The 22,765-nt window shown below is 41.5% G+C and overlaps 1 protein-coding gene and 1 non-coding gene across 3 annotated transcripts in view; both read right to left on the bottom strand.

Moving 5' to 3' along the window:
- Positions 1-22,566, bottom strand: part of LOC133442059 (gastrula zinc finger protein XlCGF49.1-like) — a 97,820-nt gene extending 75,254 nt beyond the window's left edge. The window contains exons 1-2 of one of the 2 annotated variants that reach the window (XM_061719961.1): positions 22,284-22,560; positions 6,376-9,060 (exon numbers count right to left, since the gene is read on the bottom strand). In XM_061719961.1, the coding sequence (XP_061575945.1) occupies positions 8,440-9,060; positions 22,284-22,478 (816 nt within the window). In that variant the 5' untranslated portion in view covers positions 22,479-22,560 and the 3' untranslated portion in view covers positions 6,376-8,439. Of the gene's footprint in view, positions 1-6,375; positions 9,061-22,283 lie in introns of those variants that run through there. The other variant, XM_061719960.1, reaches the window with a different exon arrangement.
- trnaa-cgc (transfer RNA alanine (anticodon CGC)) lies at positions 413-485 on the bottom strand. The gene has a single exon. It is a non-coding gene; the product is annotated as a tRNA-Ala (tRNA).
- Positions 22,567-22,765: the final 199 nt, after the last annotated feature.

The following is a 22,765-nucleotide window of genomic DNA, read 5'->3' as shown; positions in this document are numbered from 1 at the left end:
AGAGAAAGATTAGAGATGTCTCATTCATCATATGGCCCGTCTGTTACCGACAACCATGCTGTGTACTTCACCATTCTTGGTTTAAAATCAGCAGATTCTGCATGTGTGTATATATATATTAATTAGATAAATATAGTAACAATGCAACATATATATATATATATATATGCCTTAGGTTCTTACCAGCATGGTATTAACCATTTATATGTGTGCAGACAAAAAAAAAGTGATTAAACTTATATTTTCAATGAATGCAGACAGTAAAAATCATATTAAAGTAACACAAAATCATGCTGTCTTATCTCAGGCAGAGATTGATGGTTGTGGCATTTTCTGAGCTTGTCCAACTCTGAATATAATTAATCCTTTATGTAACTCAATCTTACTGTATGAAGCTTATTAAGCCGATTGATGGAGAACGCCAGGGATTGAACCCGGGGCCTCATACATGCGAAGCATGCGCTCTACCACTGAGCTACATCCCCTTCAGGAAAGAATTTGTATTTATAACAATGTATCTGATGCATGTCATTGATTTGCCGATGGCGATGATAACATGTGCACGTTACCAAATGTAGCAACAGTGCCCTCTGGTGTTCATATTGAAAAAGAGCACCACTGTGCATTCACACCTCCACAAACGAACAGGGGCCTCATCTATAAAGCTTGCTTGCGCACAAAAAGGGCCTGAAAGATACGCAAGCCACCTTCTACGCAAAGGCTGGGATCTAAAAAGAAAAAACTATACCAAAGATCTGCGTATCTCTACGGCAACCCGGTCCCTCCCATAAGAATTTACTTAAGACACGGGGAACTGGCGACGCAGGCTGTGAGGTGGTGAAATGAAGCCAGATTCATGTCATACTCTTAATAATGTCATCACATATCACAACATATATCAGACTTATAATAAAATAGAGCTGATCCTGTCCCTCTGTGTTTGAACCTCAGCGTCCCCCTAAAGGGACACAGATTTTTTTATTTATACTGTATATAATGAGTTTTATGCGCGCGTGAAACCTTTACATGCGGGTGTAAGCCTAAATTATGGTTCTGCGTTAAAACGACGCAGAGCCTACGGCGTAGGCTACGCGGCGACGCGCACCTACGCCGTAGGCTCTGCGTTGGTGTGACGCAGAACCATAAACCCGCCCTGAGCAGCTCTGAGGGGAGACGGGAGGGAGGAGGGGGAGCGGGGCTGCCGGGCCGTTCTCGCATCGCCTTCGCACAGGGTGTCTGGATGATTTGCAATTACAGGTTGAGCCTACCGTTAGTTTGTAAACTGTAAAAAGTGGGGGGGACAACAGGGGGGACATGTCCCCCCTGTTGCGCCGGGGGACTCACAGCGTTTAGCGCAGCAACGGCGTGCTGCCACTCACTCGCTTTAATTATTTTATACTATTTATATACTCTTTCTACTTTTACTGTCACACTGTATTGGCTCGGAACACCGCAGCACACAGGAAATAAAAAAGAAGTGGTCGGACATAAAGGTGGAGGTGAAGAGGAGAGCGGCTGCACACCGGCCAAGTGTGGCCATGACGGGTGGTGGAGCAGGCACAGAGGCGCTCACCCCTTTTGAGGAGCGCGTGTGCGCAATTGTGGGTGAGACCATCCTCACAGGCATCCTACCTGTCAGTGAGGGCGACACCATCGCATTTGAGCAGCCACATGAAGGTAAATTAACTCCTTCAAGTATACCATAGCCCACAGTGAAGTAAACTTATTTATGCTTGTATTGAGATAATAGACTCGAGTGACTGAAGTGATAGTGACAATTTTATTCAGATGATGCCAAGCCGGAAACCTCGGGGGTCAAAGCTTCCTCCCTCCCATCTGAGGAACCCCGCGCCACCGGTGCCTTCTGTCCTGAGGTCCGTCCAACCGGCCTCATGCTGACACAGGCGGTTCTGGAAATCCACGACAGGATCAGTCGGGGAATTGAGAAACTGAATACAAGCATGGCTGACACACTGGAGCAGATCAGTGCAATAATAAAAGACGTTAAAAAATGAACCTTGACTGAGTTTCAATGAGTGTCAATGACACGTTGTCGGGCCTGAATGGCAGCTGGATGGGGTTGCACAAGGGGGTGCTGGCTCTGGCTCGTCTGCTGGCTCCTCCACCTCTGCCAGTGGGACGCCATGGCGGTGCGCCAGATTGTGCAAGGTGGCACAAGCAATAATGGTGCGGCCCACCTTGTCGGGGCGGTACAGCAGCATCCCCCCCGCTCCTGTCCAGACAGCGCCACCAACATTTCAGCTGCCCGATCGCCCGCTCTACAACAGCTCTAGTGATGGTATGAGCGTGGTTGTAAGGGAGTTCTTCGGCAGTCTGGGGGTTGGTGAAGGGGGTCAACAACCAGCCCTTCAATGGATAGCCGCTGTTACCTGACGGGTTGTCAATAGACACATTAATGAATAGAATAGAAGACTTTATTGATCTCCCAGAGGAGAAATTCAGTCGTGCAGCAGCCAAAACACACACGCTCAACGGTTTATACGAAAAATTTAAAAATAGAAATAACCAATAAATAATAACTGAAGAACTGTGAAGTGGCTTTATTGTCGACATTGTAAGCAATCACTTACAAAGGAGCCATCCATCCTGCACCCTGCCAGCTTGGAGCCTCATCCCCACCAGGCTGTTGGTGAGGATGAAGGAGTCGTGGGTCGAGCCAGGCCACCTTGCCACAACATTTATGAAGCGCATCTGTGCGTCACATATGATGTGCACAGTGATGGAAGGACATTTTTTGCGATTGACGTACGCAAATTCATCCACCGATGGCGCCTTTATTGCAATGTGTGTGCAGTCAATCACACCGATTACATTAGGGAAACCGGCAATCGCTGCAAATTGCGTTTTTTTTATATTTGCAAGGTCAGCTGCACCATATGGGATTCTGACGTACCTGCCAAACATGCCGATGATCCCGTCCCATACAGCTGGCATTGCTCGGCTCAGTGCAGACTGGCTTATTCCTGACCGGTCTGCCAACTCGCGCTGGTAGGACCCGGTAGCCAGGAAACCAAGTGTGGTCAGCACTTGCAGGGAGACAGGTAGTGTGTGGCTCCTCCTTGTGCCCCTCTCCAAACTCGGACCCAACTCAGCACAGAGTTCCAAGAGGGTGGCTCTTGGAAATCTGAAACGGCTGAACAGCCAGTCATCATCGTGGGCCAGTAAATCAGTGTGGTCCCTGAAGACGCGCTCCATCCTGATCCTGCCAATATTGCAGTCGTCTACCACAAGCAAAACTGCCATTGTGATTTGCACAGGTTACGTTGTCCTGTGCCGACCTTTATATGTTCAGACCATGTGGTTGATTATGTAATTGGTGCAGTTCCACCCGTGTGTCACTTATTTGGTGATTGGGGACTGTCGTGTCCTTCATGTGGTCGTGAATTTATTGTTTACGTCACGTTTCCTCATATTCTGCAATTCACTGCATCACCAGTGAGTGTCGCCAACGGACAGAACCTCGGAAAAGTGCGTGTACCAGCCTTAATGTGTGAGTGACTGTAAAAAACCTAAAACACCAAACGCAGCTTTCTACGTTCAAGTAATTCTTTATACATCCGACCGTGAGCGTTGAAAGTGGCGAACGCACGTTTTTTGTGCGCCGCACTCTTAGTACATAAGGCCCCAGATCTCAACCCCATAGAAAATCTTTGGAGGGAGTTGAAAGTCCGTGTTTCCAGCGAGAGCCCCAAAACATCACTGCTCTAGAGGAGATCTGCATGGAGGAACGGACCAATCACTGCTCTAGAGGAGATCTGCATGGAGGAACGGACCAATCACTGCTCTAGAGGAGATCTACATGGGGGAACGGGCCAAAATACCAACAACAGTGTGTGAAACCTTGTGAAGACTGACAGAAAACGTTTGACCTCTGTCATTTCCAACAAAGGGTGTAAGTATTAGTATAGTATAAGTATAGTATAATTAGTATTGAGATTAACTTTTGTTATTGACAAAATACTTATTTTCCACTTGTGGCAGGGTGGAGGAGCAGCCACTCAGGTTGATTGGGGACAGGTGTGTCCCATCAACCTCTCCGCCGCCTGCCTTCATAAGGCGTGGCTGGACAGCAGCAAGGGGTCTCCCTGCGAGGCTGCTGTTGGAGAAGGTGCTTATTCACGTGTGAGTGTTTGAGAATAAAGGAGTTCTGCACTGAAACCCCGTGTCCTCTCTGTCTTGTCGGTCGGGCCCCCGTAGCACTCGCCCTGCTACACCACTATAATTTGCAAATATATTCTTTAAAAAATGTGATTTTCTGTTGTTTTTTTTTGTCATTCTTGAGATTAACTTTTGTTATTGACCAAATACTTATTTTCCACTATAATTTGCAAGTATATTCTTTAAAAATCAGACAATGTGATTTTCAGTTGTTTTTTTTCGTCCTTCTGTCCCTGTGATGAAAATTACAGGTCTCTTATCTTTTTAAGTGGGAGAATTTGCACAACTGGGGCCTCATTTACAAAGAGTGCGTGGATTTCAACGTTGGTCCGTGGTTGGAATTCTTGCTTACGCAAAAAAAAAAATTCAGATGTTCAAAACTGTGCATACGTCCAAATCCACGCACGTTTCTTTGAACACACAATCAACGTGGAGCCGAGTGCACACACAGTTCCGTGAAGAGTTGTTGGTTTATTATGTTCATAAAGTTTTGTGAATGTTAATATTTAGCGTTAGTGCACCATTACAGTTTTTTTTTTTCTTTTTTGTAATTTAAGAACTAACACCAGAACTTAAGTTGGTGGGATGAAAAAAAAGCTCTTTGTTCCGTTTTACTGTCATGCGTATGATATACTAACGGATTAAGCCCAATGTACATGTGTATTGAGTCTCATAGTTGGCATTGTGGATGTTCGTGATCACCTCTGTGTAACAGTGTGAACAACATAAACTCATATTTAAGACATGAAGTATCACGATCGGATTCCTCCACTCGGATTGTTGCAGCCGCAGGAGGAGAGACCGGTCTAACACTTTCTATAGTCCTGCAGCCGACTCCATATAAGACTCTGAAAGTAGCCCAAACATTCAATAAAAACTTTATTCATATATTGCTGATTCACATCAGTTCGTACCAACCAACCTTTCATTTTAGTTGTTAGTTTCAATTTAAAGAAGCTGTATGTAAGAGAAATAATAAAACGAATCATAAAATGACCCCGATATGTCTACAGACATTTAAAAATGATGTTCATTTCAAATACTTATGTCACTGACAACAGCACTCAAGCCAGGATATTCCAGTCTAAAAAGAGGAGTTGCAGCCCTCAACTGATGTTTATGTTGTCATTTTTTGTTTTGGCCTGAAGCTCCACCCTCCACCTATCTCCCAATCACGAAGTCAGGATTGTTTCGGCATCCGGGTTGCCAGCTCGGCTCTAATTATCGCAGCCATGGCAGCCTACGTTCCTGCTGCATTCTGCAGCCTACCTGGCAACCTCTGGTCGGGGGGAGGAGGGGGAGGGTACACGCCGATCAACAATATTTTGAAAGTGACTGCAGTACCAGTTTTGGCCATTTCTTACAGACGGCTCCTTTAAAAGACAACTTTACAGAACCGGTTTTTCGCATGCAAAATGTATTGTAATGTTTTTCTGTCCACAGTTATGGGATGTTTTAGGATCCGGCTTTTATCTCGAGTAGTCGTCCCACACGGTCGTCATGGCGACAGATGTCCGACCTGTCAGCAGCTCCAGCTGAAAGCATCATGTTGGTCTGAACCGGAGCAGCTGGTCCAGTTCAGGGCAGAGATCCAGAAGATCCTCTTGGTACCTGAACCAGCTGATGGTCCAGTCTTAGTCCTGGACCAGCAGGTCTACGTGGTCCCTGAAGACTCGCTACTGATCCTGCATCAGCAGGTTCCTCTAACAGAACCAAGGCTGACATTGTGATTGACAGGTTACATCTTTGTGCTCCTACCTTTATATGTTCACATGGTTTATTGTAAGATTGTTGCAGTTCCACTCGTGTGTAACTTACCTGGTGTTGTGCCACAGGGTAGCTTAACTGTCCAGTTATCAAAAGGTTATTCAAATTGTATTCAACAATTATTAATAATTAATAAAGTCGACTATTTATCAAATTGAATTATCAAAATGATAATAATCCTCGTAGGGGCACCACCTGGGCCTTAACCAGGAAAATATAACTTTTAACAGCAGAAATCAGTCTCGTAAATTAGGGATTATTCCACCAGAATAACCAGAAGGTTCTATTATTCATGGTGAATAATGTTGAAGGCTCTTAAAGAGTTCGGCACTGTCTCTGTCAAACAGTCAATGTGACCAAAATTGTATAAAACACAAACAACTCCTCATTAAAAATCAATCAGAATTTATTTACATACGGGTACCAAAGCAGATGTAAATAAATACCCAAAATAAATCCTGATGGCACACTACGATAAACAAAACCCATTAACTAACAAGAAAAAACAACAACAATAAAAATGAAATGAAAGTTAAATGCATGGACTCAAACAATAATAAACACTATCAAACAAAACAGGTTCAAACAACGTGGCTGCACGTTTAAAGATGGCGGGACTCTGGTATTTTAAAGATGGACGCGTCCTCGCCACGTGCAACTAGACCGGATGGCAAACGCGGGCGTTTCAAACGTGAATGACTGGCAGAAAATGGCGACTACAACATAACGAACACAATGATGATGATGTATGCAGTAATCTCAGTTCTGAACCGCTCTAAGTTTTACTGATCACCAGGGCTCATGAGCTCACGCCTCCTCGGAATCCGGGTCGGGCAGCTGCGGGCTTTGTCGACTGCGGGTCGCGGTCTGCGATGATGTCACCAGCACCTCACTTGTGATTGGATGCGCGCTGCTTTTAGGCACCGCCCCCAAAGTATGCTGGTCTGGTAGTTCTGGACAAGGCGGCCATTTTAGGAGGCTGTTCGGGGTTGAACCGACTTTTAAAGTTGAAATACACGTTCACAAAATGTTCACAAACATTTATAAGTTCAGAGTTCACTTGATCACTGGACGTAGCACAACACTGGTGATGTGGGGACTGTCATGTCCTTCACGTGTGGTATTGAACTTATTGTTGACGTCATGTTTCCTCATATTCTGGACTTCAATGCATCACCAGTGAGTGTCGCCAACGGACAAAATCTCAGAAATGTGTGTACGCCAGCCTTGATGTGTGCGTGAAGAATCGCAACTTTTCAAAGTTCAAATCACTTTTTGAACATCTGACGTTTTTTTTTTGCTATTCATGGATTTTACTAAATATCCACATGTTAACACTGTTATGATCTTTTTGGTAAATATGATATGAAACATGATATATTCCTGTACGATTACGTTTTTTGACAAATCTTCCTCAAACCTGGTTGGCTTGACAAGTACAATCCAAAACATTAATTGTGCCAAGTTTGGTGTTAATAAAGACTTCAGGTAAAAGGGTACTGAAATGTATTAAATTTAAAGAAATTGCCAAAAACAGTGGATTTAACATCAAAATATCAAGAAATGTTAAAAAGGGGCAAATTTAACAAAGCATTCGAGAAATCGATCCTGAAAGTTCAGCTCTCAAGGACAAATGGTTGATTACATATGTAATATATACACAGGAGTTAGCCAGTCGGAGGAACATCTTCCTAGCTCACATCAGGAATATACAGTGACTGCTGGGTATTTAATTCTTGGAGACTCTACTTATCCTTTGCAGGACTGGCTCTTGAAACCATTCCATGACACTGGACGACTGACAGCAGAACAGTCTGCGTTTAAGCACAAAGTCAACTGAGCACGAGTGGTTGTGGAAGATGAATTCAGCAGGTTGCCTTCTGTGATGTCCGACTGGTGAAATGAATGGTGATGACTTCCTGTCCACTGCATAATCTGTGTGAAAGTCATGGAAAGACTTATGAAACATCATAGGATGTACCTGCAGCAGCAACACTTCAGCCAGTGGTGGCAGTGGCTCGGGGTGGAGAGGAGGAAGGCAGAGATGTTAGAGATGTGCTAATGCAGTATTTGTGGAATAGTTAATGCTTTAGTTAGATTACATTCTGTATCTCAGTATGGTGTAACAATAAATTTCTGCTTTTTGCAGATATATGGATTTTGTCCATCCATCCATCTTCATCCACTTGATGTGGGACTGGTTAGTGGGGGCAGCAGTCTGAGCAGAGATGTCCAGACTTCCCTCACCCCACACATTTCCTCCAGCTCTTCTGGAGGGATCCAGAGACGTTCCCAGGTCAGCCAAAAGACATTCCCTCCGGTGTGTCCTGGATCTTCTCCTGTTGGGACATGCCAGGAACACCTTCCCAGGAGGTGTCCAGGGGGCATCATATGATAGTCTTTCAAGTTTTGGTATGACGTCTGATTATTTTGCTTTTTTTTTGCTGTGCTGAGGTGTTTTTTGCGATTCCACACTTCATACTGATCACATCTTTAGAGTTTATCACTCGTGTGAGTACGTTGGTGCTTCTTTAGATGATCTTGTCTGGTAAAAGCTGCATCACACTGTTCACATCTGAACGGTTTATCTCCAGTGTGAATACGTTGGTGAGTCCTTAGATTACCTGATGTGGTAAAAGCTGCTCCACACTGATCACATCTGAACGGCTTATCTCCAGTGTGAATACGTTGGTGAATCTTTAGCTTTCCTGACTCAGTAAAAGCTGCTCCACACTGATCACATCTGAATGGTTTTTCTCCAGTGTGAATACGTTGGTGAGTCCTTAAACCAACTGACTGAGTAAAAGCTGCTCCACACTGATCACATCTGAACGGTTTATCTCCAGTGTGAACACGTTGGTGAGTGCTTAGCTGTCCTGACTGAGTAAAAGCTGCTCCACACTGATCACATCTGAACGGTTTATCTCCAGTGTGAATACGCTGGTGAGTCCTTAAATCATATGATGTGGTAAAAGCTGCTCCACACTGATCACAAGTGAACGGTTTATCTCCAGTGTGACTCATCTTATGTTTTCTCAGACCTGATGAAGTGGTGAGGACTTTCTTGCAGTGATCACAGCGATAACTTGTGGTTCTCTCTTTGCTTTTATGTTTCTGTAAGGACAGAGAAGAAGAATTAAATCATCTTGTTGGCTGACTCAAAAGCTTTTCAGTTTCTATAAAGTGCTGTCTGTCTAAAGTGCTGTCATTGACAGCCAGAGACCTTCAGATGAAACACCTCAGTACATCAAATCAAAAGTGTAAATGGTTAAAGCTACTAACACAAAAACCATCAGAATATTTCATTAATAGGGATGGGTATTGATAAGATCATCCAACCTTTTTTCATTCTGCTTAACGATTTGGTTTTTATCGATTCCCTTATCAATTCTCATTTGGGAAAAAAGAGACAACAAAAAGTTGATTAGCATCACCAATATAAAATAAATATTCTCCTATAGAAATGAACAAATACAACATGCATCATTCTCTGGCAATTCCGGGATTCCATAATGTTTCTAAAAGAAAAAATAAATAAATAATAATAAATAAATAAATAAAATTGTCCTTTTTAAAAAAAGATATATGAACTGAGCAGTCAAAAATAAAGCCAGTGAGCCAGTGACAATTACAACCAAGGCAGAGTTCTCTTGCTGCACGGTGTAGTGTTGCTGTAGCTTTCGCAGGATGGGTAAAATCTCACCATAGGTCGCACTTTTGTCACTGGAGACTGCCAGTGTAAAGGTGTAATGCTTTTGCATGAGCAGCACAAACTCCTCTGCTCTTCTTAAGTCCTCATTTTATCAAGAGCGGCATGTATTTGGGTGGCTCTGAGGGGTAACATACACAACGTAAATTCTTATGTACTATTGTGCTTTTCATTTGATCATGATCTAATAATTTACATGCAAACATTTTTAAGTTGTCTGCAATATGAAGTATCTTTCTGAGCACGTTTTGCTTCTCCTTAAGGACCACTTTTTTTTTTTTGCCAGTCCCACACTTTTGACAGTGTGGGACCTCTTCATCCATACAAATCACCAAGCAAATTCTTGCTTGGTGGAAATTGCCAGTTGGAAATTGCAGCGCAGTTATACAGCTTCTGAGTTCTCGTATAGATTTATTGTTGACCAGTTTAATGGTTTCTTTTTGGTTTTTTTTAAGTAATATTTGTTCTCTAGACTTGTAAAGTCTAGAACTATTTCTTCAAACTTTTGACCGTCACTGCCAAGCCTCAAAAAAACCACTGAAGGATGTCATGAGGAACCTTTTGGGGTGAAATTTGCCAGAAACTTTGGAATTTCAAGATTCCACCAACAGGGCAAGGAAAAAAACACACCGTACGGTCAGTGTTTTTAGATACAACCTAGGGCTGGGCGATTTCGGACAAAAATAAAATCCAGATTTTTTTATCTGAAAACCCGATTTTCGATTTCGATTTCGATTTTTTTGGTAAAACTACAAAAGACAATGGAATAAATTGTTTCAAATATTTTATCTTTATTTTTAAAGAAAAATAGCAAACAAATTTCCCTATTGGGAATGAAGTGCAATTGAAAGATACTGTAAATCCTCCTTGAGTTAAGTAAAGTGACAACATTTACAATTTTCTTGACCAAACAAAGATGACTAGACGAGCTCTGTCTGTAATGCAGCCAGCTGCAAAAAAGGAAAATCGATTTTCCGATTTTCCTTTTTTAACATCGATTTTGATTAATAAATCCGATTTAGATTTAAAATCGATTAATCGCACAGCCCTAATACAACCCCATTACTATCTACTAATATACTATTACTATTACTGGATGATTAATGTTTGTTTAACCCTTTTTGACCTACCATAGAACAAGTCCATCTAAGCATATTTTTACATTTTTGCATAGGATACTGCCATTTAATTGAGTATTTTTATTTCTTATACATCAAAACAACTCTGTGGCAGGGTGGAGGAGCTGCAGCCACTCAGGCTGATGGGACACAGGTGTGGCCCGTCAACCTCTCCACCCTGCCAGCCCTATAAGGGAGAGACAGAGAAGCTGCAGCGTCAGACTGAGGCTGATACTGCTGGTCTGCTGCTGGGAGAAGGTGCTGCTTGTGCACGTGTGGCGGTGATTGCAAATAAAACGTTCTTGCACTGAAATTCCGTGTCTTCTCTATCCTGTCGGTCTGGCCCCGTAGCACTCGCCCTGCTACAAACCCATATAAGCCAATTTCAATAATATGTATGTTGCAATTGAGGAGGAGTTATGGGGAGGGAAAAGGACTCTGCATTATCGAGCTGTCCTACCTAACGTGACAGCCCACTGTCTGTTTGGTTGGTCTTGCTGGCTTCACCACCATCAGAAGAGTTGACTGATGCAGGAGATGGAGCAGGTGGCAGATCAATGCTGAGTAACAGGATTTACATAGCAACTTTGCCCCAAATCATGTTGCACAAATATAACCAGCAGACTCCTTTGCCAGTCCTGCTGTTGTGTTTGTTGAATGCAAATAACTTCTTTATGTGTTTGTTAAGTTGTGACCCGAGTGTCATGTTATACAAAGGTCTGTCATTTTAGTAGGCAGTTGCAGTTGACAGCTCTGCAATATGCTGATTTATGACTTTGTGGACGAGAACCTTGTAGAAATCACTGTCTTGTCATTAATTAATCCCTCCCCCGACCCACCACCCTGTGTTAGTTCAGTGTAAAAAGGACAGGTGACAACATAGATTCCAGCATTAAAAGTGGGATATTTACCAATTAAGAAGAATTATAAATGGTAATGGCTTTTTTTTTTTACTTGGTACATTAATAGTAGTAGGTGGCCTTTGAGTAGTGAAATGAATGTCTAATGCCTTATTCATGTAATCATTATTATCTGTAAAGTATGATGGAAATTTACCAATGAAACCTATGTAACCACTTCAGATTAGTCATGTTGATAACACAGGACAGAAGCAGCTGTTCCGTGAGCACAGAAGAGAAACTTATTTGGTAGATTTACTGGGTATAGTCTGCTCCTGCTGAGGCATAGAATGCTCATAATCTGAAGACAAGGATAGTGATAAAATGCAGGGTTACGTGACACCCCAAGGACATTCTGTCTCAGACAGACATGTGTAATCTCCATCCATCCATCCATCGTTTGCCGCTTATCCGTTCCCGGGTCGTGGCGGCAGCAGCCTAAGCAGAGGAGGTCCAGACTTCCTTCACCCCAGACACTTCCTCCAGCTCCTCCAAGGGGAGTCCGAGGCGTTCCCAGGCCAGCCGAGAGACATAGTCTATCCAGCGTGTCCTGGGTCTTACCTGGGGTCTTCTCCCGGTGGGACATGCCTGGAACACCTCCCTAGGGAGGAGAGACATGCCTGGAACACCTCCCTAGGGAGGCGTCCAGGAGGCATCCGATACAGATGCCCAAGCACTCTATCCTGCTAAGATGCCTAACAAAAATGGTGACAAGAAACAACTCTGATCGAATCAAGCTTGGTCGGAAAATGGGGGTGAGTCGAGCAGTATGATTGAGGTGGATGCAGCCGTACTTGACTCGATCAACGCTAGACTAAGCAAGTTGGATATGCTTGATGCATTACAGCAAGACATCCGTGACCTGAAAGCCAGCTTGGAGTTTAGTCAAAGCCAGATTGAGGAGTTGAGGAAGGAAAATGCCTTCCTTAAGCGTACAGTGAAAGAGGTACAGCAGTCTACTGCCTCTCTCACCTTGGAGAAGAAGCGCATGAAAGAGTCCGTACTGGATTTACAGTGCAGACAGATGAGAGACAATTTGATATTCTCTGGCATCACCGAGGATAATGCCGAGCCTGAAAAAACTGTGAGACACTTTCTGTCCAGCAAGCTCAAAATGTCTCCTGAAGTAGTTAGGGACATAACCTTCTCTAGGTTTCACAGACTGGGCAGACCGGAAGAAGGAAAATGCAGACCAATAATAGCTCGCTTTGAGCACTACAAGCATAGGGAATTGGTGAAGAGCAATGGCAAGGAGCTGAAGGGGTCCTCTTTTTGGGTAAATGAACATTTCCCCAAGGAGATCAATGACAGGAGAAAGAAACTGTATCCGATCATGAAGGAAAACAGGGATCTGGATCACAAAGTGGCCTTGTCAGTCGATAAGCTGTACATAAACTGACAACTGTACAGAGACTCGGAGGTGACCCCCTGGCTCTTTTGAGTCAGTGTTTGTTTTTTGTTTCATTTTTAGTTTATTGCTATGACTACATCCAATACTGATATGCCTGGCTGCATTAAACTGGGCTTGCCCAAGGGCATGGTTCTAGCTCATGTAAATGTATGCAGTCTACGTAATAAGTATCATGATGTAGAGCGTATTATCAGAGACAACTGTATCAACATCATTGCTATTTCTGAGACCCACCTTGATGATTCCTTCTCTGATTCAAGTGTAACTATTGATGGGTTTTCTATTTTGAGAAAAGATAGAGATAGGTTTGGAGGTGGAGTGGCTCTTCATGTCCAAGATAATTTACCTGCCAAAATACGTAATGATCTGATGAGGGAAGACTTAGAAATTATTTGTGTGCAAGTCCATTTGCCTTATTTAAAACCAATGCTGGTATGTTGTTTCTACAGGCCCCCTAGTGCCGATGCTATGTATATGCAGGGGTTGTGTGAGATGTTTGACAAGATAGCAGATGAAAACAGAGAAATGTACCTATTAGGTGATATGAATGTTTGCTGGCTGGTACAGTCATGTCCAAACAGAAATAAGTTGGTCTCTATATTAAATGCTTGTAATTTGTCTCAAATCGTCCCTTGTCCCACAAGAATAAGTCTGGGTAGTGATGGTGTTATCTCTGGTACATGCATTGACCATATTTATACAAATGCTTCTGAACAATGTTCTAAGGCCATTTCGGTTCCTGTAGGTTTTAATGACCACAATATAATTGCTGTCACTAGATATACAAAAGTGCCAAAACCTAAAGCTAAAATCATTTTGACACGGTCCTACAAGAGATTTAATGAAAATACATTTATTGATGAAATATCGAGGGTAAATTGGAATATGGTGTGCAATGTAGCCGACCCTGAAGCTGCAATGGATTTATTCATGTCTGTATTTATGAATGTTGTAAACAAATATGCTCCTCTAAAAAGTTTATGGTCAAAAACAGGTCTACCCCATGGCTTGATTAAAATCTTAGGTCTCTAATGACTGAAAGAGACATGGTCAAAAAGTTAGGGGGGAGTGGTAGCCTAGTGGTTGCAGAAGTGGACTGGAGCCCCCAGAATGCAACCCAGGTCAACCACCCTGGGCCCCTGAGCAAGGCCCTCAACCTCAACCCATCTCTAGTCTCTAGAGATACGTAATAACGTAATAAGGCAACAAAACTAAATAAGGTTAAAAAAAGGGAGTATTATAAATTAAGGTTATATGATGCAAGATATGATACCAAGCAAATATGGAACGTTCTAAATGAAATCATGGGACGCAAGTCAACTGTGTGCACACCATTAGTGGAATCACATGGACTTGTTCTTACTAAACCAGGTGATATTGCAAATCACTTTTGTGTCTTTGAATTTCATCAGGTTGATGCCAGTGAGGTTGAGCGGCTTCTCCTCTCACTTCCTGAAAGTAAATTAGCAGGCTTAGACAACCTAGATAGCAAACTGCTTAGAATGACTGCTGGTATCATAGCATCTCCTATCTGCTATATTTTTAATAGGTGTTTGGATGTGGGCCTATGTCCAAAGATTTGGAAGAAGGCCAAGGTAATTCCTCTACCTAAGGATACTAAATCTGCTTTCAATGAGGGGAATTCTAGACCTATAAGTATTTTACCTATTTTGAGCAAAATGATGGAAAAGTTGGTGCATGAACAAATTCAGTCTTATTTTGTGTCAAACATGCTTGCAACAGACTCTCAGCATGCCTACAGAGCTGGCCATTCTACTTCAACCGCTTTAATTCAAATGACTGATGACTGGCTTAAAGCTATGGACAACTCTATGATGGTGGAAGTTGTAGTATTAGATTTCAGTGCCGCATTTGATGTTCTTGATAATTCTCTAATGATTGACAAACTTAAATGTTATGGTTTTAGTGACTCTGCTTTAAAGTGGATAAAAAGTTCTTTGTCTTTCAGATCACAGAAGGTTTATCTAAATGGCAATCTGTCCAGTAGGAGACGTTTAGAGTGCGGTGTGCCACAAGGGAGCTGCCTGGGGCCTTTGCTCTTTTCATTATTTACAAATGACCTGTCTTGGGCTACTAAATATGCCACTACAGTACTTTATGCCGATGATTCTACTTTATATTACGCTGCACCGTCATGCAACATACTTAATGAGGTCTTGAGTAGAGAGCTAAAAGTGGTGCATGACTGGGTAGTATGCAATAGACTTTCCCTTAACATTTCCAAGACCAAATGTATGGTGCTGGGTACAAGGCATAGGCTAGTTAACAGGCCTATGCTTGATTTAAAGTTGAGTAATTCGCCAGTTAAACAAGTTGAAAATACAAAACTCCTTGGAGTGATGATAGACTGTGCTCTGTCTTGGTCAAACCATATTAATTATATTGTGTCAAAAATGGGCAGAGCAATTGGTATAGCCAGGAAATGTGTTGCTTGTGTTGCCCAACCACTTTTATGTCAGATTGTTCAGAGTCTTGTTCTATGTCATCTTGACTATTGCTCCACTGTGTGGTCATCTGCTGCTAGTGGTGACCTGAGGAAGCTCCAGGTTGTCCAGAACAGGGCAGCACGGTTAGTTCTCGGCTGCTCACCTAGGTCTAATGTGAGCCACATGCATGCCAGCCTTTCTTGGCTTACAGTAGATAAAAGGTTGTATTTTAATAAGCTTGTACTGTTCAGGTCAGTCATAATCTGTAAAAGTCCTGTTTTTATTTATAGTCAAATAGTTTATAGCAATACTGTGCATGATCACAACACTAGAGGTTCCAGTAATGGACATCTTGTACTACCAGGTCCAAAGACAAATGCTTTAAAGAGAACTTTCATATATCGATCATTGGCTCTTTGGAATAACCTGCCCCAAAACCTCTGCAATACCCTTTTCAGTAAACTTACTTTTAAAAAGAAGTTAAAATTGTATTTGTCACTGTAAGGTTTTTTTTTTTAGTATTTTGTTTTTGTTTTTTTGTTTACCATGCTTTTTAACAACTCCCATCATGTAACTTGTTTTAAATTGTAAGTTTTTTTAGTACTGAATACTGATATTAATTAATGTTGTATTTGTACATTTATTTTGTATGTCTTTTATGTGGACCCCAGGAAGACTAGCTGGTCGCTACGGCGCCAGCTAATGGGGATCCCTAATAAAATAAAAAAAAAATCAATCAAATCAAGCCACCTCAGCTGACTCAACTCAATGTGAAGGAGTAGTGGCTCGACTCTGAGCTCCTCCCGGGTGACCGAACTCCTCACCCTATCTCTAAGGGAGCGTCCAGCCACCCTGCGGAGAAAACTGATGTTGGCCGCTTGTATCCGCGATTTCGTCCTTTCGGTCACTACCCAAAGTTCGTGACCATAGGTGAGGGTAGGTGCCAAGATTGACTGGTAAATCGGGCCGCTCGGTGGCGCAGTGGGTTAAGCAGCGGGCCATATACTGAGGCTACAGTCCTCCTCCTGCAGCGGTCGCGGGTTCAAATCCAGCCCGCGCACCTTTGCTGCGTGTCTTCCCCGTTCTCTTTCTCTACCCCTTTCATATCTGCATCTCCAATAAAGGGCCACTAGAGCCCAAAAAAACCTTAAAAAAAAAAAAAAAAAAAAAAAAAAGATTGACTGGTAAATCGAGAGCTTCGCCTTTCGACTCAGCTCCTTCTTCACCACTACGGTCCGGTACATCGACCGCATAACTGCGGACACTGCACCGATCCGTCTGTCAATGTCCCGCTCCATTGTTCCCTCACTCGTGAACAAGACCCCGAGATACTTGAACTCCTCCACCTGAGGCAGGACTTCTCCACCCACCCTGAGAAGGCACGCCACCGTTTTCCGGTGGAGAACCATGGCCTCGGTTCTGGAGGTGCTGATTCTCATCCCTGCCGCGTCGCACCCGACCTCAAACCGCCCCAGCACATGCTGAAGCCAACAGGACAAAGTCATCCGAGACGAAATCCTGTGGTCCCCCCCCCCCCATCCTCCACTCCTCCTCTCCCCCAAACTCCCCGCACACAGCAAACAGTGGATCAATGGTATGTGATTTTGTCTTGCACACCGTCCAGGGGCTGAGCCTCGATCAGAAGGACTCAGGCCCCCGACCGACACTGGGCAAGCGGTCTTCCGTACGCCACATTTCCTACGCCCGCCGCTCGGACGGGGATTCGGCGCTGAGCTCTTCCCTCTTCGCTCGCCCCTACTGAGCTGAGTTTCTTTTCCTCCGCTTAGTAATATGCTTATGCAGCGGGTTGTCTCGTCTGATCTGAGGTCGTAGGCGAAAAAAAAAGCAGAGCGCGGGTGGAGAGGAGAGACGTCTCTCTCCCTCCAGCCCGCGGCTCAGCGCTGATGGGCAGGGAGCTGGGTGGAGGGGGCGGTGATTTAGCGGCCCTTTACGTAACGGTCCGCCACCAAACCAGATGCGCCGTTTTGGCATAATTATGCGGAAAATCCCAGAAAGCACACAATACACTGAATGTTAAAAGTTCGGTTTTTTTTGGGTGTAATTGATGTCAAGACACCCAACAAAGCACAAAAAATCAAGAAAAATGTGTTTTTCATGTCACAATACCTTTAAAGCAGCACAACGTAACTTTCAGCTTTTCTGAGTTTGGCGGCATCTTTTGGACAAAAGCGGTAGTGCTTTACCAGAAGGAACACTACGTTTCCCATGAGCACCAGCGCGTACTGCCGGAAAACTCCTGTCCCGTCGCATGCATTTGTTTTGAGAGAAGACGGGACGCTTTTCTGTTTCACCAAGTGAAAAGACGGAACGCAAAAAAAAAGATGTTAAACTGCTGGAAAGGAACTGGAATTTACCAGGATACCTTAAACAAGGAAGCCAGGGAGCGGTATATGGAGAAAATAATGATTATTAACGGTCTGGATCCATATGAAATCCCTACTAAAGAATGGAGCTCCTCGTCAGAGCGCCACTCTTTAGAAGGATTTACTGCCGCAGTTCTGCACAACCCACGTCTTAGGCTACCTTGTTTAGGAGTGTTTGGCAGCTGCTTTGGTAAATGTTTGACTCGCCATGTGTTTCAATAAATTAGCATAATAGAACAACATACAGTACATGTTTTGTATTACTCTTACTTTTCTATTCTTTTTTTTTGACTGCTTTGAAGAGGCTCCGAGGCATGAGCAATATTTTTTTTTCCTCGTGAGATTATTTTTTTCCTCTGCAGCTACAAATCAAATAGTTAATATTTTCTCCTCAACAAAATTAATCTTACCGCAGAGAACTGGCCAACAACTGCGTTTAGCTGGAGAAATGGGGAATAAAACCCGTTTGAATGATCCAACCCCGGTCTGTGAGTGTTTGTTTGTGGTTTAATAAACCCGTGTTTTGATCCGACGCCCGTCTGCGTGCGTGTTTGTTTGTTTACTGAGGAACGTTATGTTTGGTCGGACTCGTTACAGCCGCGATCCCACCGAACCGACGACTCTTTTAATTTGTTATCTCAGATAATTGGCCGGCCTCCGTGGTTCTGCCTCCGAGCAGGAAAGCGCTGAAAAGTTAAACCATTAGCGATCTTTTCCCCACGTCTGTTGTGTGGAGCTGCTGCAGCCACGACGCAGCAACGGGTTACCAGCTTCTACGGAGCTGCGCTCCAAGCCCCGCCCATTTTCGTCTCGACTGCGAATCGGGAAGGAGGGGGAAGTGACGTACGTAAGTTTGAACGAAAACAGCGTACTTTACACACGTCATAGTTGTACAAAACACAGTTTTTTTACACGCGTTCATGAACGCTGCTTTTTAAGCCACTTGTAGAAAACTGCGCTTTTTACAGCGTTTTTTGTGCTCAAAACGGCGCTTTTTACACCCATTTGTTCAAAGACAGACCAATCCAGCGCTGAGCCGTACGTCAACGACGTCACCATATTGGATGTGGCAAGACTGCGCTGTAAACTAATACAAGTAAATGGGCTTATTTTCATAAAGCGCCTTTCTACAAAGAAATTTACGTTTTACATATGCTTGGGAAACAGTTAGACACCAAATATAATATATTTAATTTTCTCAATGGCAAAAATAAGAACTTTATTGATCCCACATAGGAGTAATTCATGTTATATCAGCTATAGAGAACAAGGTAGTGCCAAAAAACAATATATACATATATATATATATATATATATATATATATATATATATATATATATATATATATATATATATATATATATATATATATCCCCTCATAAAAATAAGAAAAATAGAGAAACATATTTTCTCATCAACAAAGTATATTTTACATAAACATATTTTACATTTTTCTAGTAAAACAAAATAACATATTTGAACCATTTTTCAGACAATAAAATAACATATTTGAATCATTTTTAAGATTTTTTCAGTTATTTTATTGTCTGAAAAATGATTCAAATGTTATTTTATTGTCTGAAAAATGGTTCAAATATGTTATTTTGTCATTTGAAAATTTGTTTTGTTGATGAGAAAATATGTTTCACTATTTTTATTATTTTTTTCAGGGGGGATATATATTGTTTTTTGAAATTAACTTGTTCTCTATAGCTGATATAACATGAATTACTCCTATGTGGGATCAATAAAGTTCTTATTTTTGCCATCTAAGAAAATTAAATATTTTATATTTGGTGTCTAACTGTTTCCCAAGTATATTAGTGCGTGTGTGAATGAATAAATGAGACATAAAACGTACATTTCTTTGTAGAAAGGCGCTTTATGAAAAATAAGTCCATTTACTTGTATTAGTTTACAGTTCAGTCTTGCCACATCCAATATGGCGGCGACGTTGACGTATCGCAGCAGCTCCATGGGGCGTCTACGTTTATATGTCTATACTTTTGTTCAGCGGCGCATTCATTCAAGCCCGGTTTTTGGCCCTTATGGCTTGCCATATATTTTAGCGGCGTTCATGGACAGCAGAAAACGCCGGTTTTTAATGCTACTCGTTTAAAACATAGACATATATACATAGACGCCGCATTGACTGACGCTTCCTATTGGGGCCGACGTCGGGAGTGGCCGCCATCTTGGATCGGTGGCGCTTTGACTCCAGTAGGTTTACTTCTATTGAGGAAGGAGGTGTATGCATAAGTAAAATAACTATAACTCACTTAATTTTCAACCGATTTTCACGCAGTTTGCTTTGTTACAAACGGCAGACATGTAGCTATGATACAGGATGCTTGATGTACGTTAAGAATGCAGGCTTTCATGCTAAAATACGTTCTGAAGGTAGTCACACTACTGGTTATATGCTATTCAGGTATACACACACATATATGTATATATATACACATTGTGTTGTGTATACATATATATATATATATATATATATATATATATATATATATATATATATATTTTGTATTGTGTATATGTATATATATATATATATATATATATATATATATATATATATATACATATATTTATATACACACACACATGTATATGTATATATATATATATATATATATATATATATATACACAATACAAAATACAGTATGGCATATTAATGAATGTATTAATATATTTTAATAACAGACAAACTTAAAAACAAAAAACATAACGGATGACAGCATACAATTGTCATAATGGAGAAGAAAAAGGAACATTTGGTGTTATAAATGAAAATTATATAATAAGGCAATCGCTATGATATATAATTTTATAATATAATAAAGTCAAAAATATATGAAATGAAGCAACATACAAAAAGATAATACAATATGCTATATTACTGGGTACGCTAATATGATATAATAACATGTAATATAATATGGTATAATAGATTAATATAATATCATAAATTCTGTTATACTATAACATGTAATAAGGGATAACAAAAATAAGGTACACTATGATAATAATGACAATAATAATAAAAATAATAATAAAAAGAGAGTTGAGTTGAGTTTATTTCATTTACACTATTTACATTTTTACCAACTGATCTTCACACTTCACAACAGTTGTTTGTCTCTCTGTCTGTCTGTTTCTCTCACAGAGCCACTGTATTTTCAGTGTTTTTTTAAATGAGGAACTCATAAAAAACATGACTCTACTTGTTCACATCACACACACAGACAGAGACAATCATGGCGGTACAGATGAAAGGATAGTAGTTAAAATCAGATCACGATCATACAGTACAGCTGTATCTCATGGTCCAGAATGTATGATATTATATTAATCTATTATACCATATTATATTACATGTTGTTATATCATATTAGCGTACCCAGTAATATAGCATATTGTATTATTGTATTGTATGTTGCTTCATTTCATATATTTTTGACTGTATTATATTGTAAAATTATATATCATAGCGATTGCATTATTATATAATTTCATTTATAACACTAATATACAATTCCTCACACACACACTCTTTCCAAATGTTTCTTTTTTTTCTTCATTATGACAATTGTATAATGTCATCCGTTATGTTTTTTGTTTTTAAGTTTGTTATGTCTGTTATTCAAATATATTAATACATTCATTAATATGCTATACTGTATTTTGTATTGTGTATATTGTGTGTGTGTGTGTGTATGTATATATATATATATATATATATATATATATATATATATATATATATATATATATATATATATGTGTGTGTATGTATATATATATATATATATATATATATATATATGTATATGTGTGTGTATATATGTGTATATATATGTGTATACCTGAATAGCATAACCAGTAGTGTGACTACCTGCAGAACGTATTTTAGCATGAAAGCCTGCATTCTTAACGTACATCAAGCATCCTGTATCATAGCTACATGTCTGCCGTTTGTAACAAAGCAAACCGCGTGAAAATCGGTTGAAAATTAAGTGAGTTATAGTTATTTTACTTATGCATACACCTCCTTCCTCAATAGAAGTGAAAGCACTGGAGTCAAAGCGCGACCGATCCAAGATGGCGGCCACTCCCGACGTTCTCAGGCAGTCAATGCGGCGTCTATGTATATATGTCTATGGTTTAAAACGTGGCTTTTACGGCGGGTTTTCTGCTCATAATGGCGTCTCCTCCGACTTTAACCCGTCGGCGGCGTCTCCCTCCCGGGATAGGAGCTCCAACAAACCCCGCTGCTCTGGAGATGTTGCTGTTACGGACACGGAATCAAATAAAGTGTTTGGATCAGAATCAGCAGAACCTGGACCTGAACACTGACCTGCAGACCAGCAGAGGAAGATCCCGCTTTGGTCCTGATGCTGGACTCCTGGTCCTGGTTCTGATCCCGGTCCATCTCCGAGTCCTGGTTCTGATCCCGGTCCATCTCCGAGTCCTGGTTCTGATCCCGGTCCATCTCCGAGTCCTGGTTCTGATCCCGGTCCATCTCCGAGTCCTGGTTCTGATCCCAGTCCATCTCCGAGTCCTGGTTCTGCTTCGTTCTCGTTTAGTTCTGATCCTGCAGATCTTCAATCTAAAAGTTCGTCTGCAAAAACTGTGATGACGCAACCCGGAACCACGTGACCTCTTTAAAAAAACTTTATTAACAAATGTTGCTAAAACAAACACCAATAAGGTTTACAATAGTGTGGAACAAACATACAATGATGGAGTAAATGATACAAATATCTAGTATGAATCAAATGTAACGTCATTACATTTGATTCAAACCTATTAAGTGGATTCCTCTCCCTTTCAGGCGCT

This window comes from Cololabis saira, chromosome 4 (genome assembly GCF_033807715.1).
Source record: "Cololabis saira isolate AMF1-May2022 chromosome 4, fColSai1.1, whole genome shotgun sequence".
Lineage (NCBI taxonomy): Eukaryota > Metazoa > Chordata > Actinopteri > Beloniformes > Belonidae > Cololabis > Cololabis saira.
The sequence above is the reverse complement of the archived record's forward strand: the minus strand, read 5'-3'. Positions and strand labels throughout refer to the sequence as shown.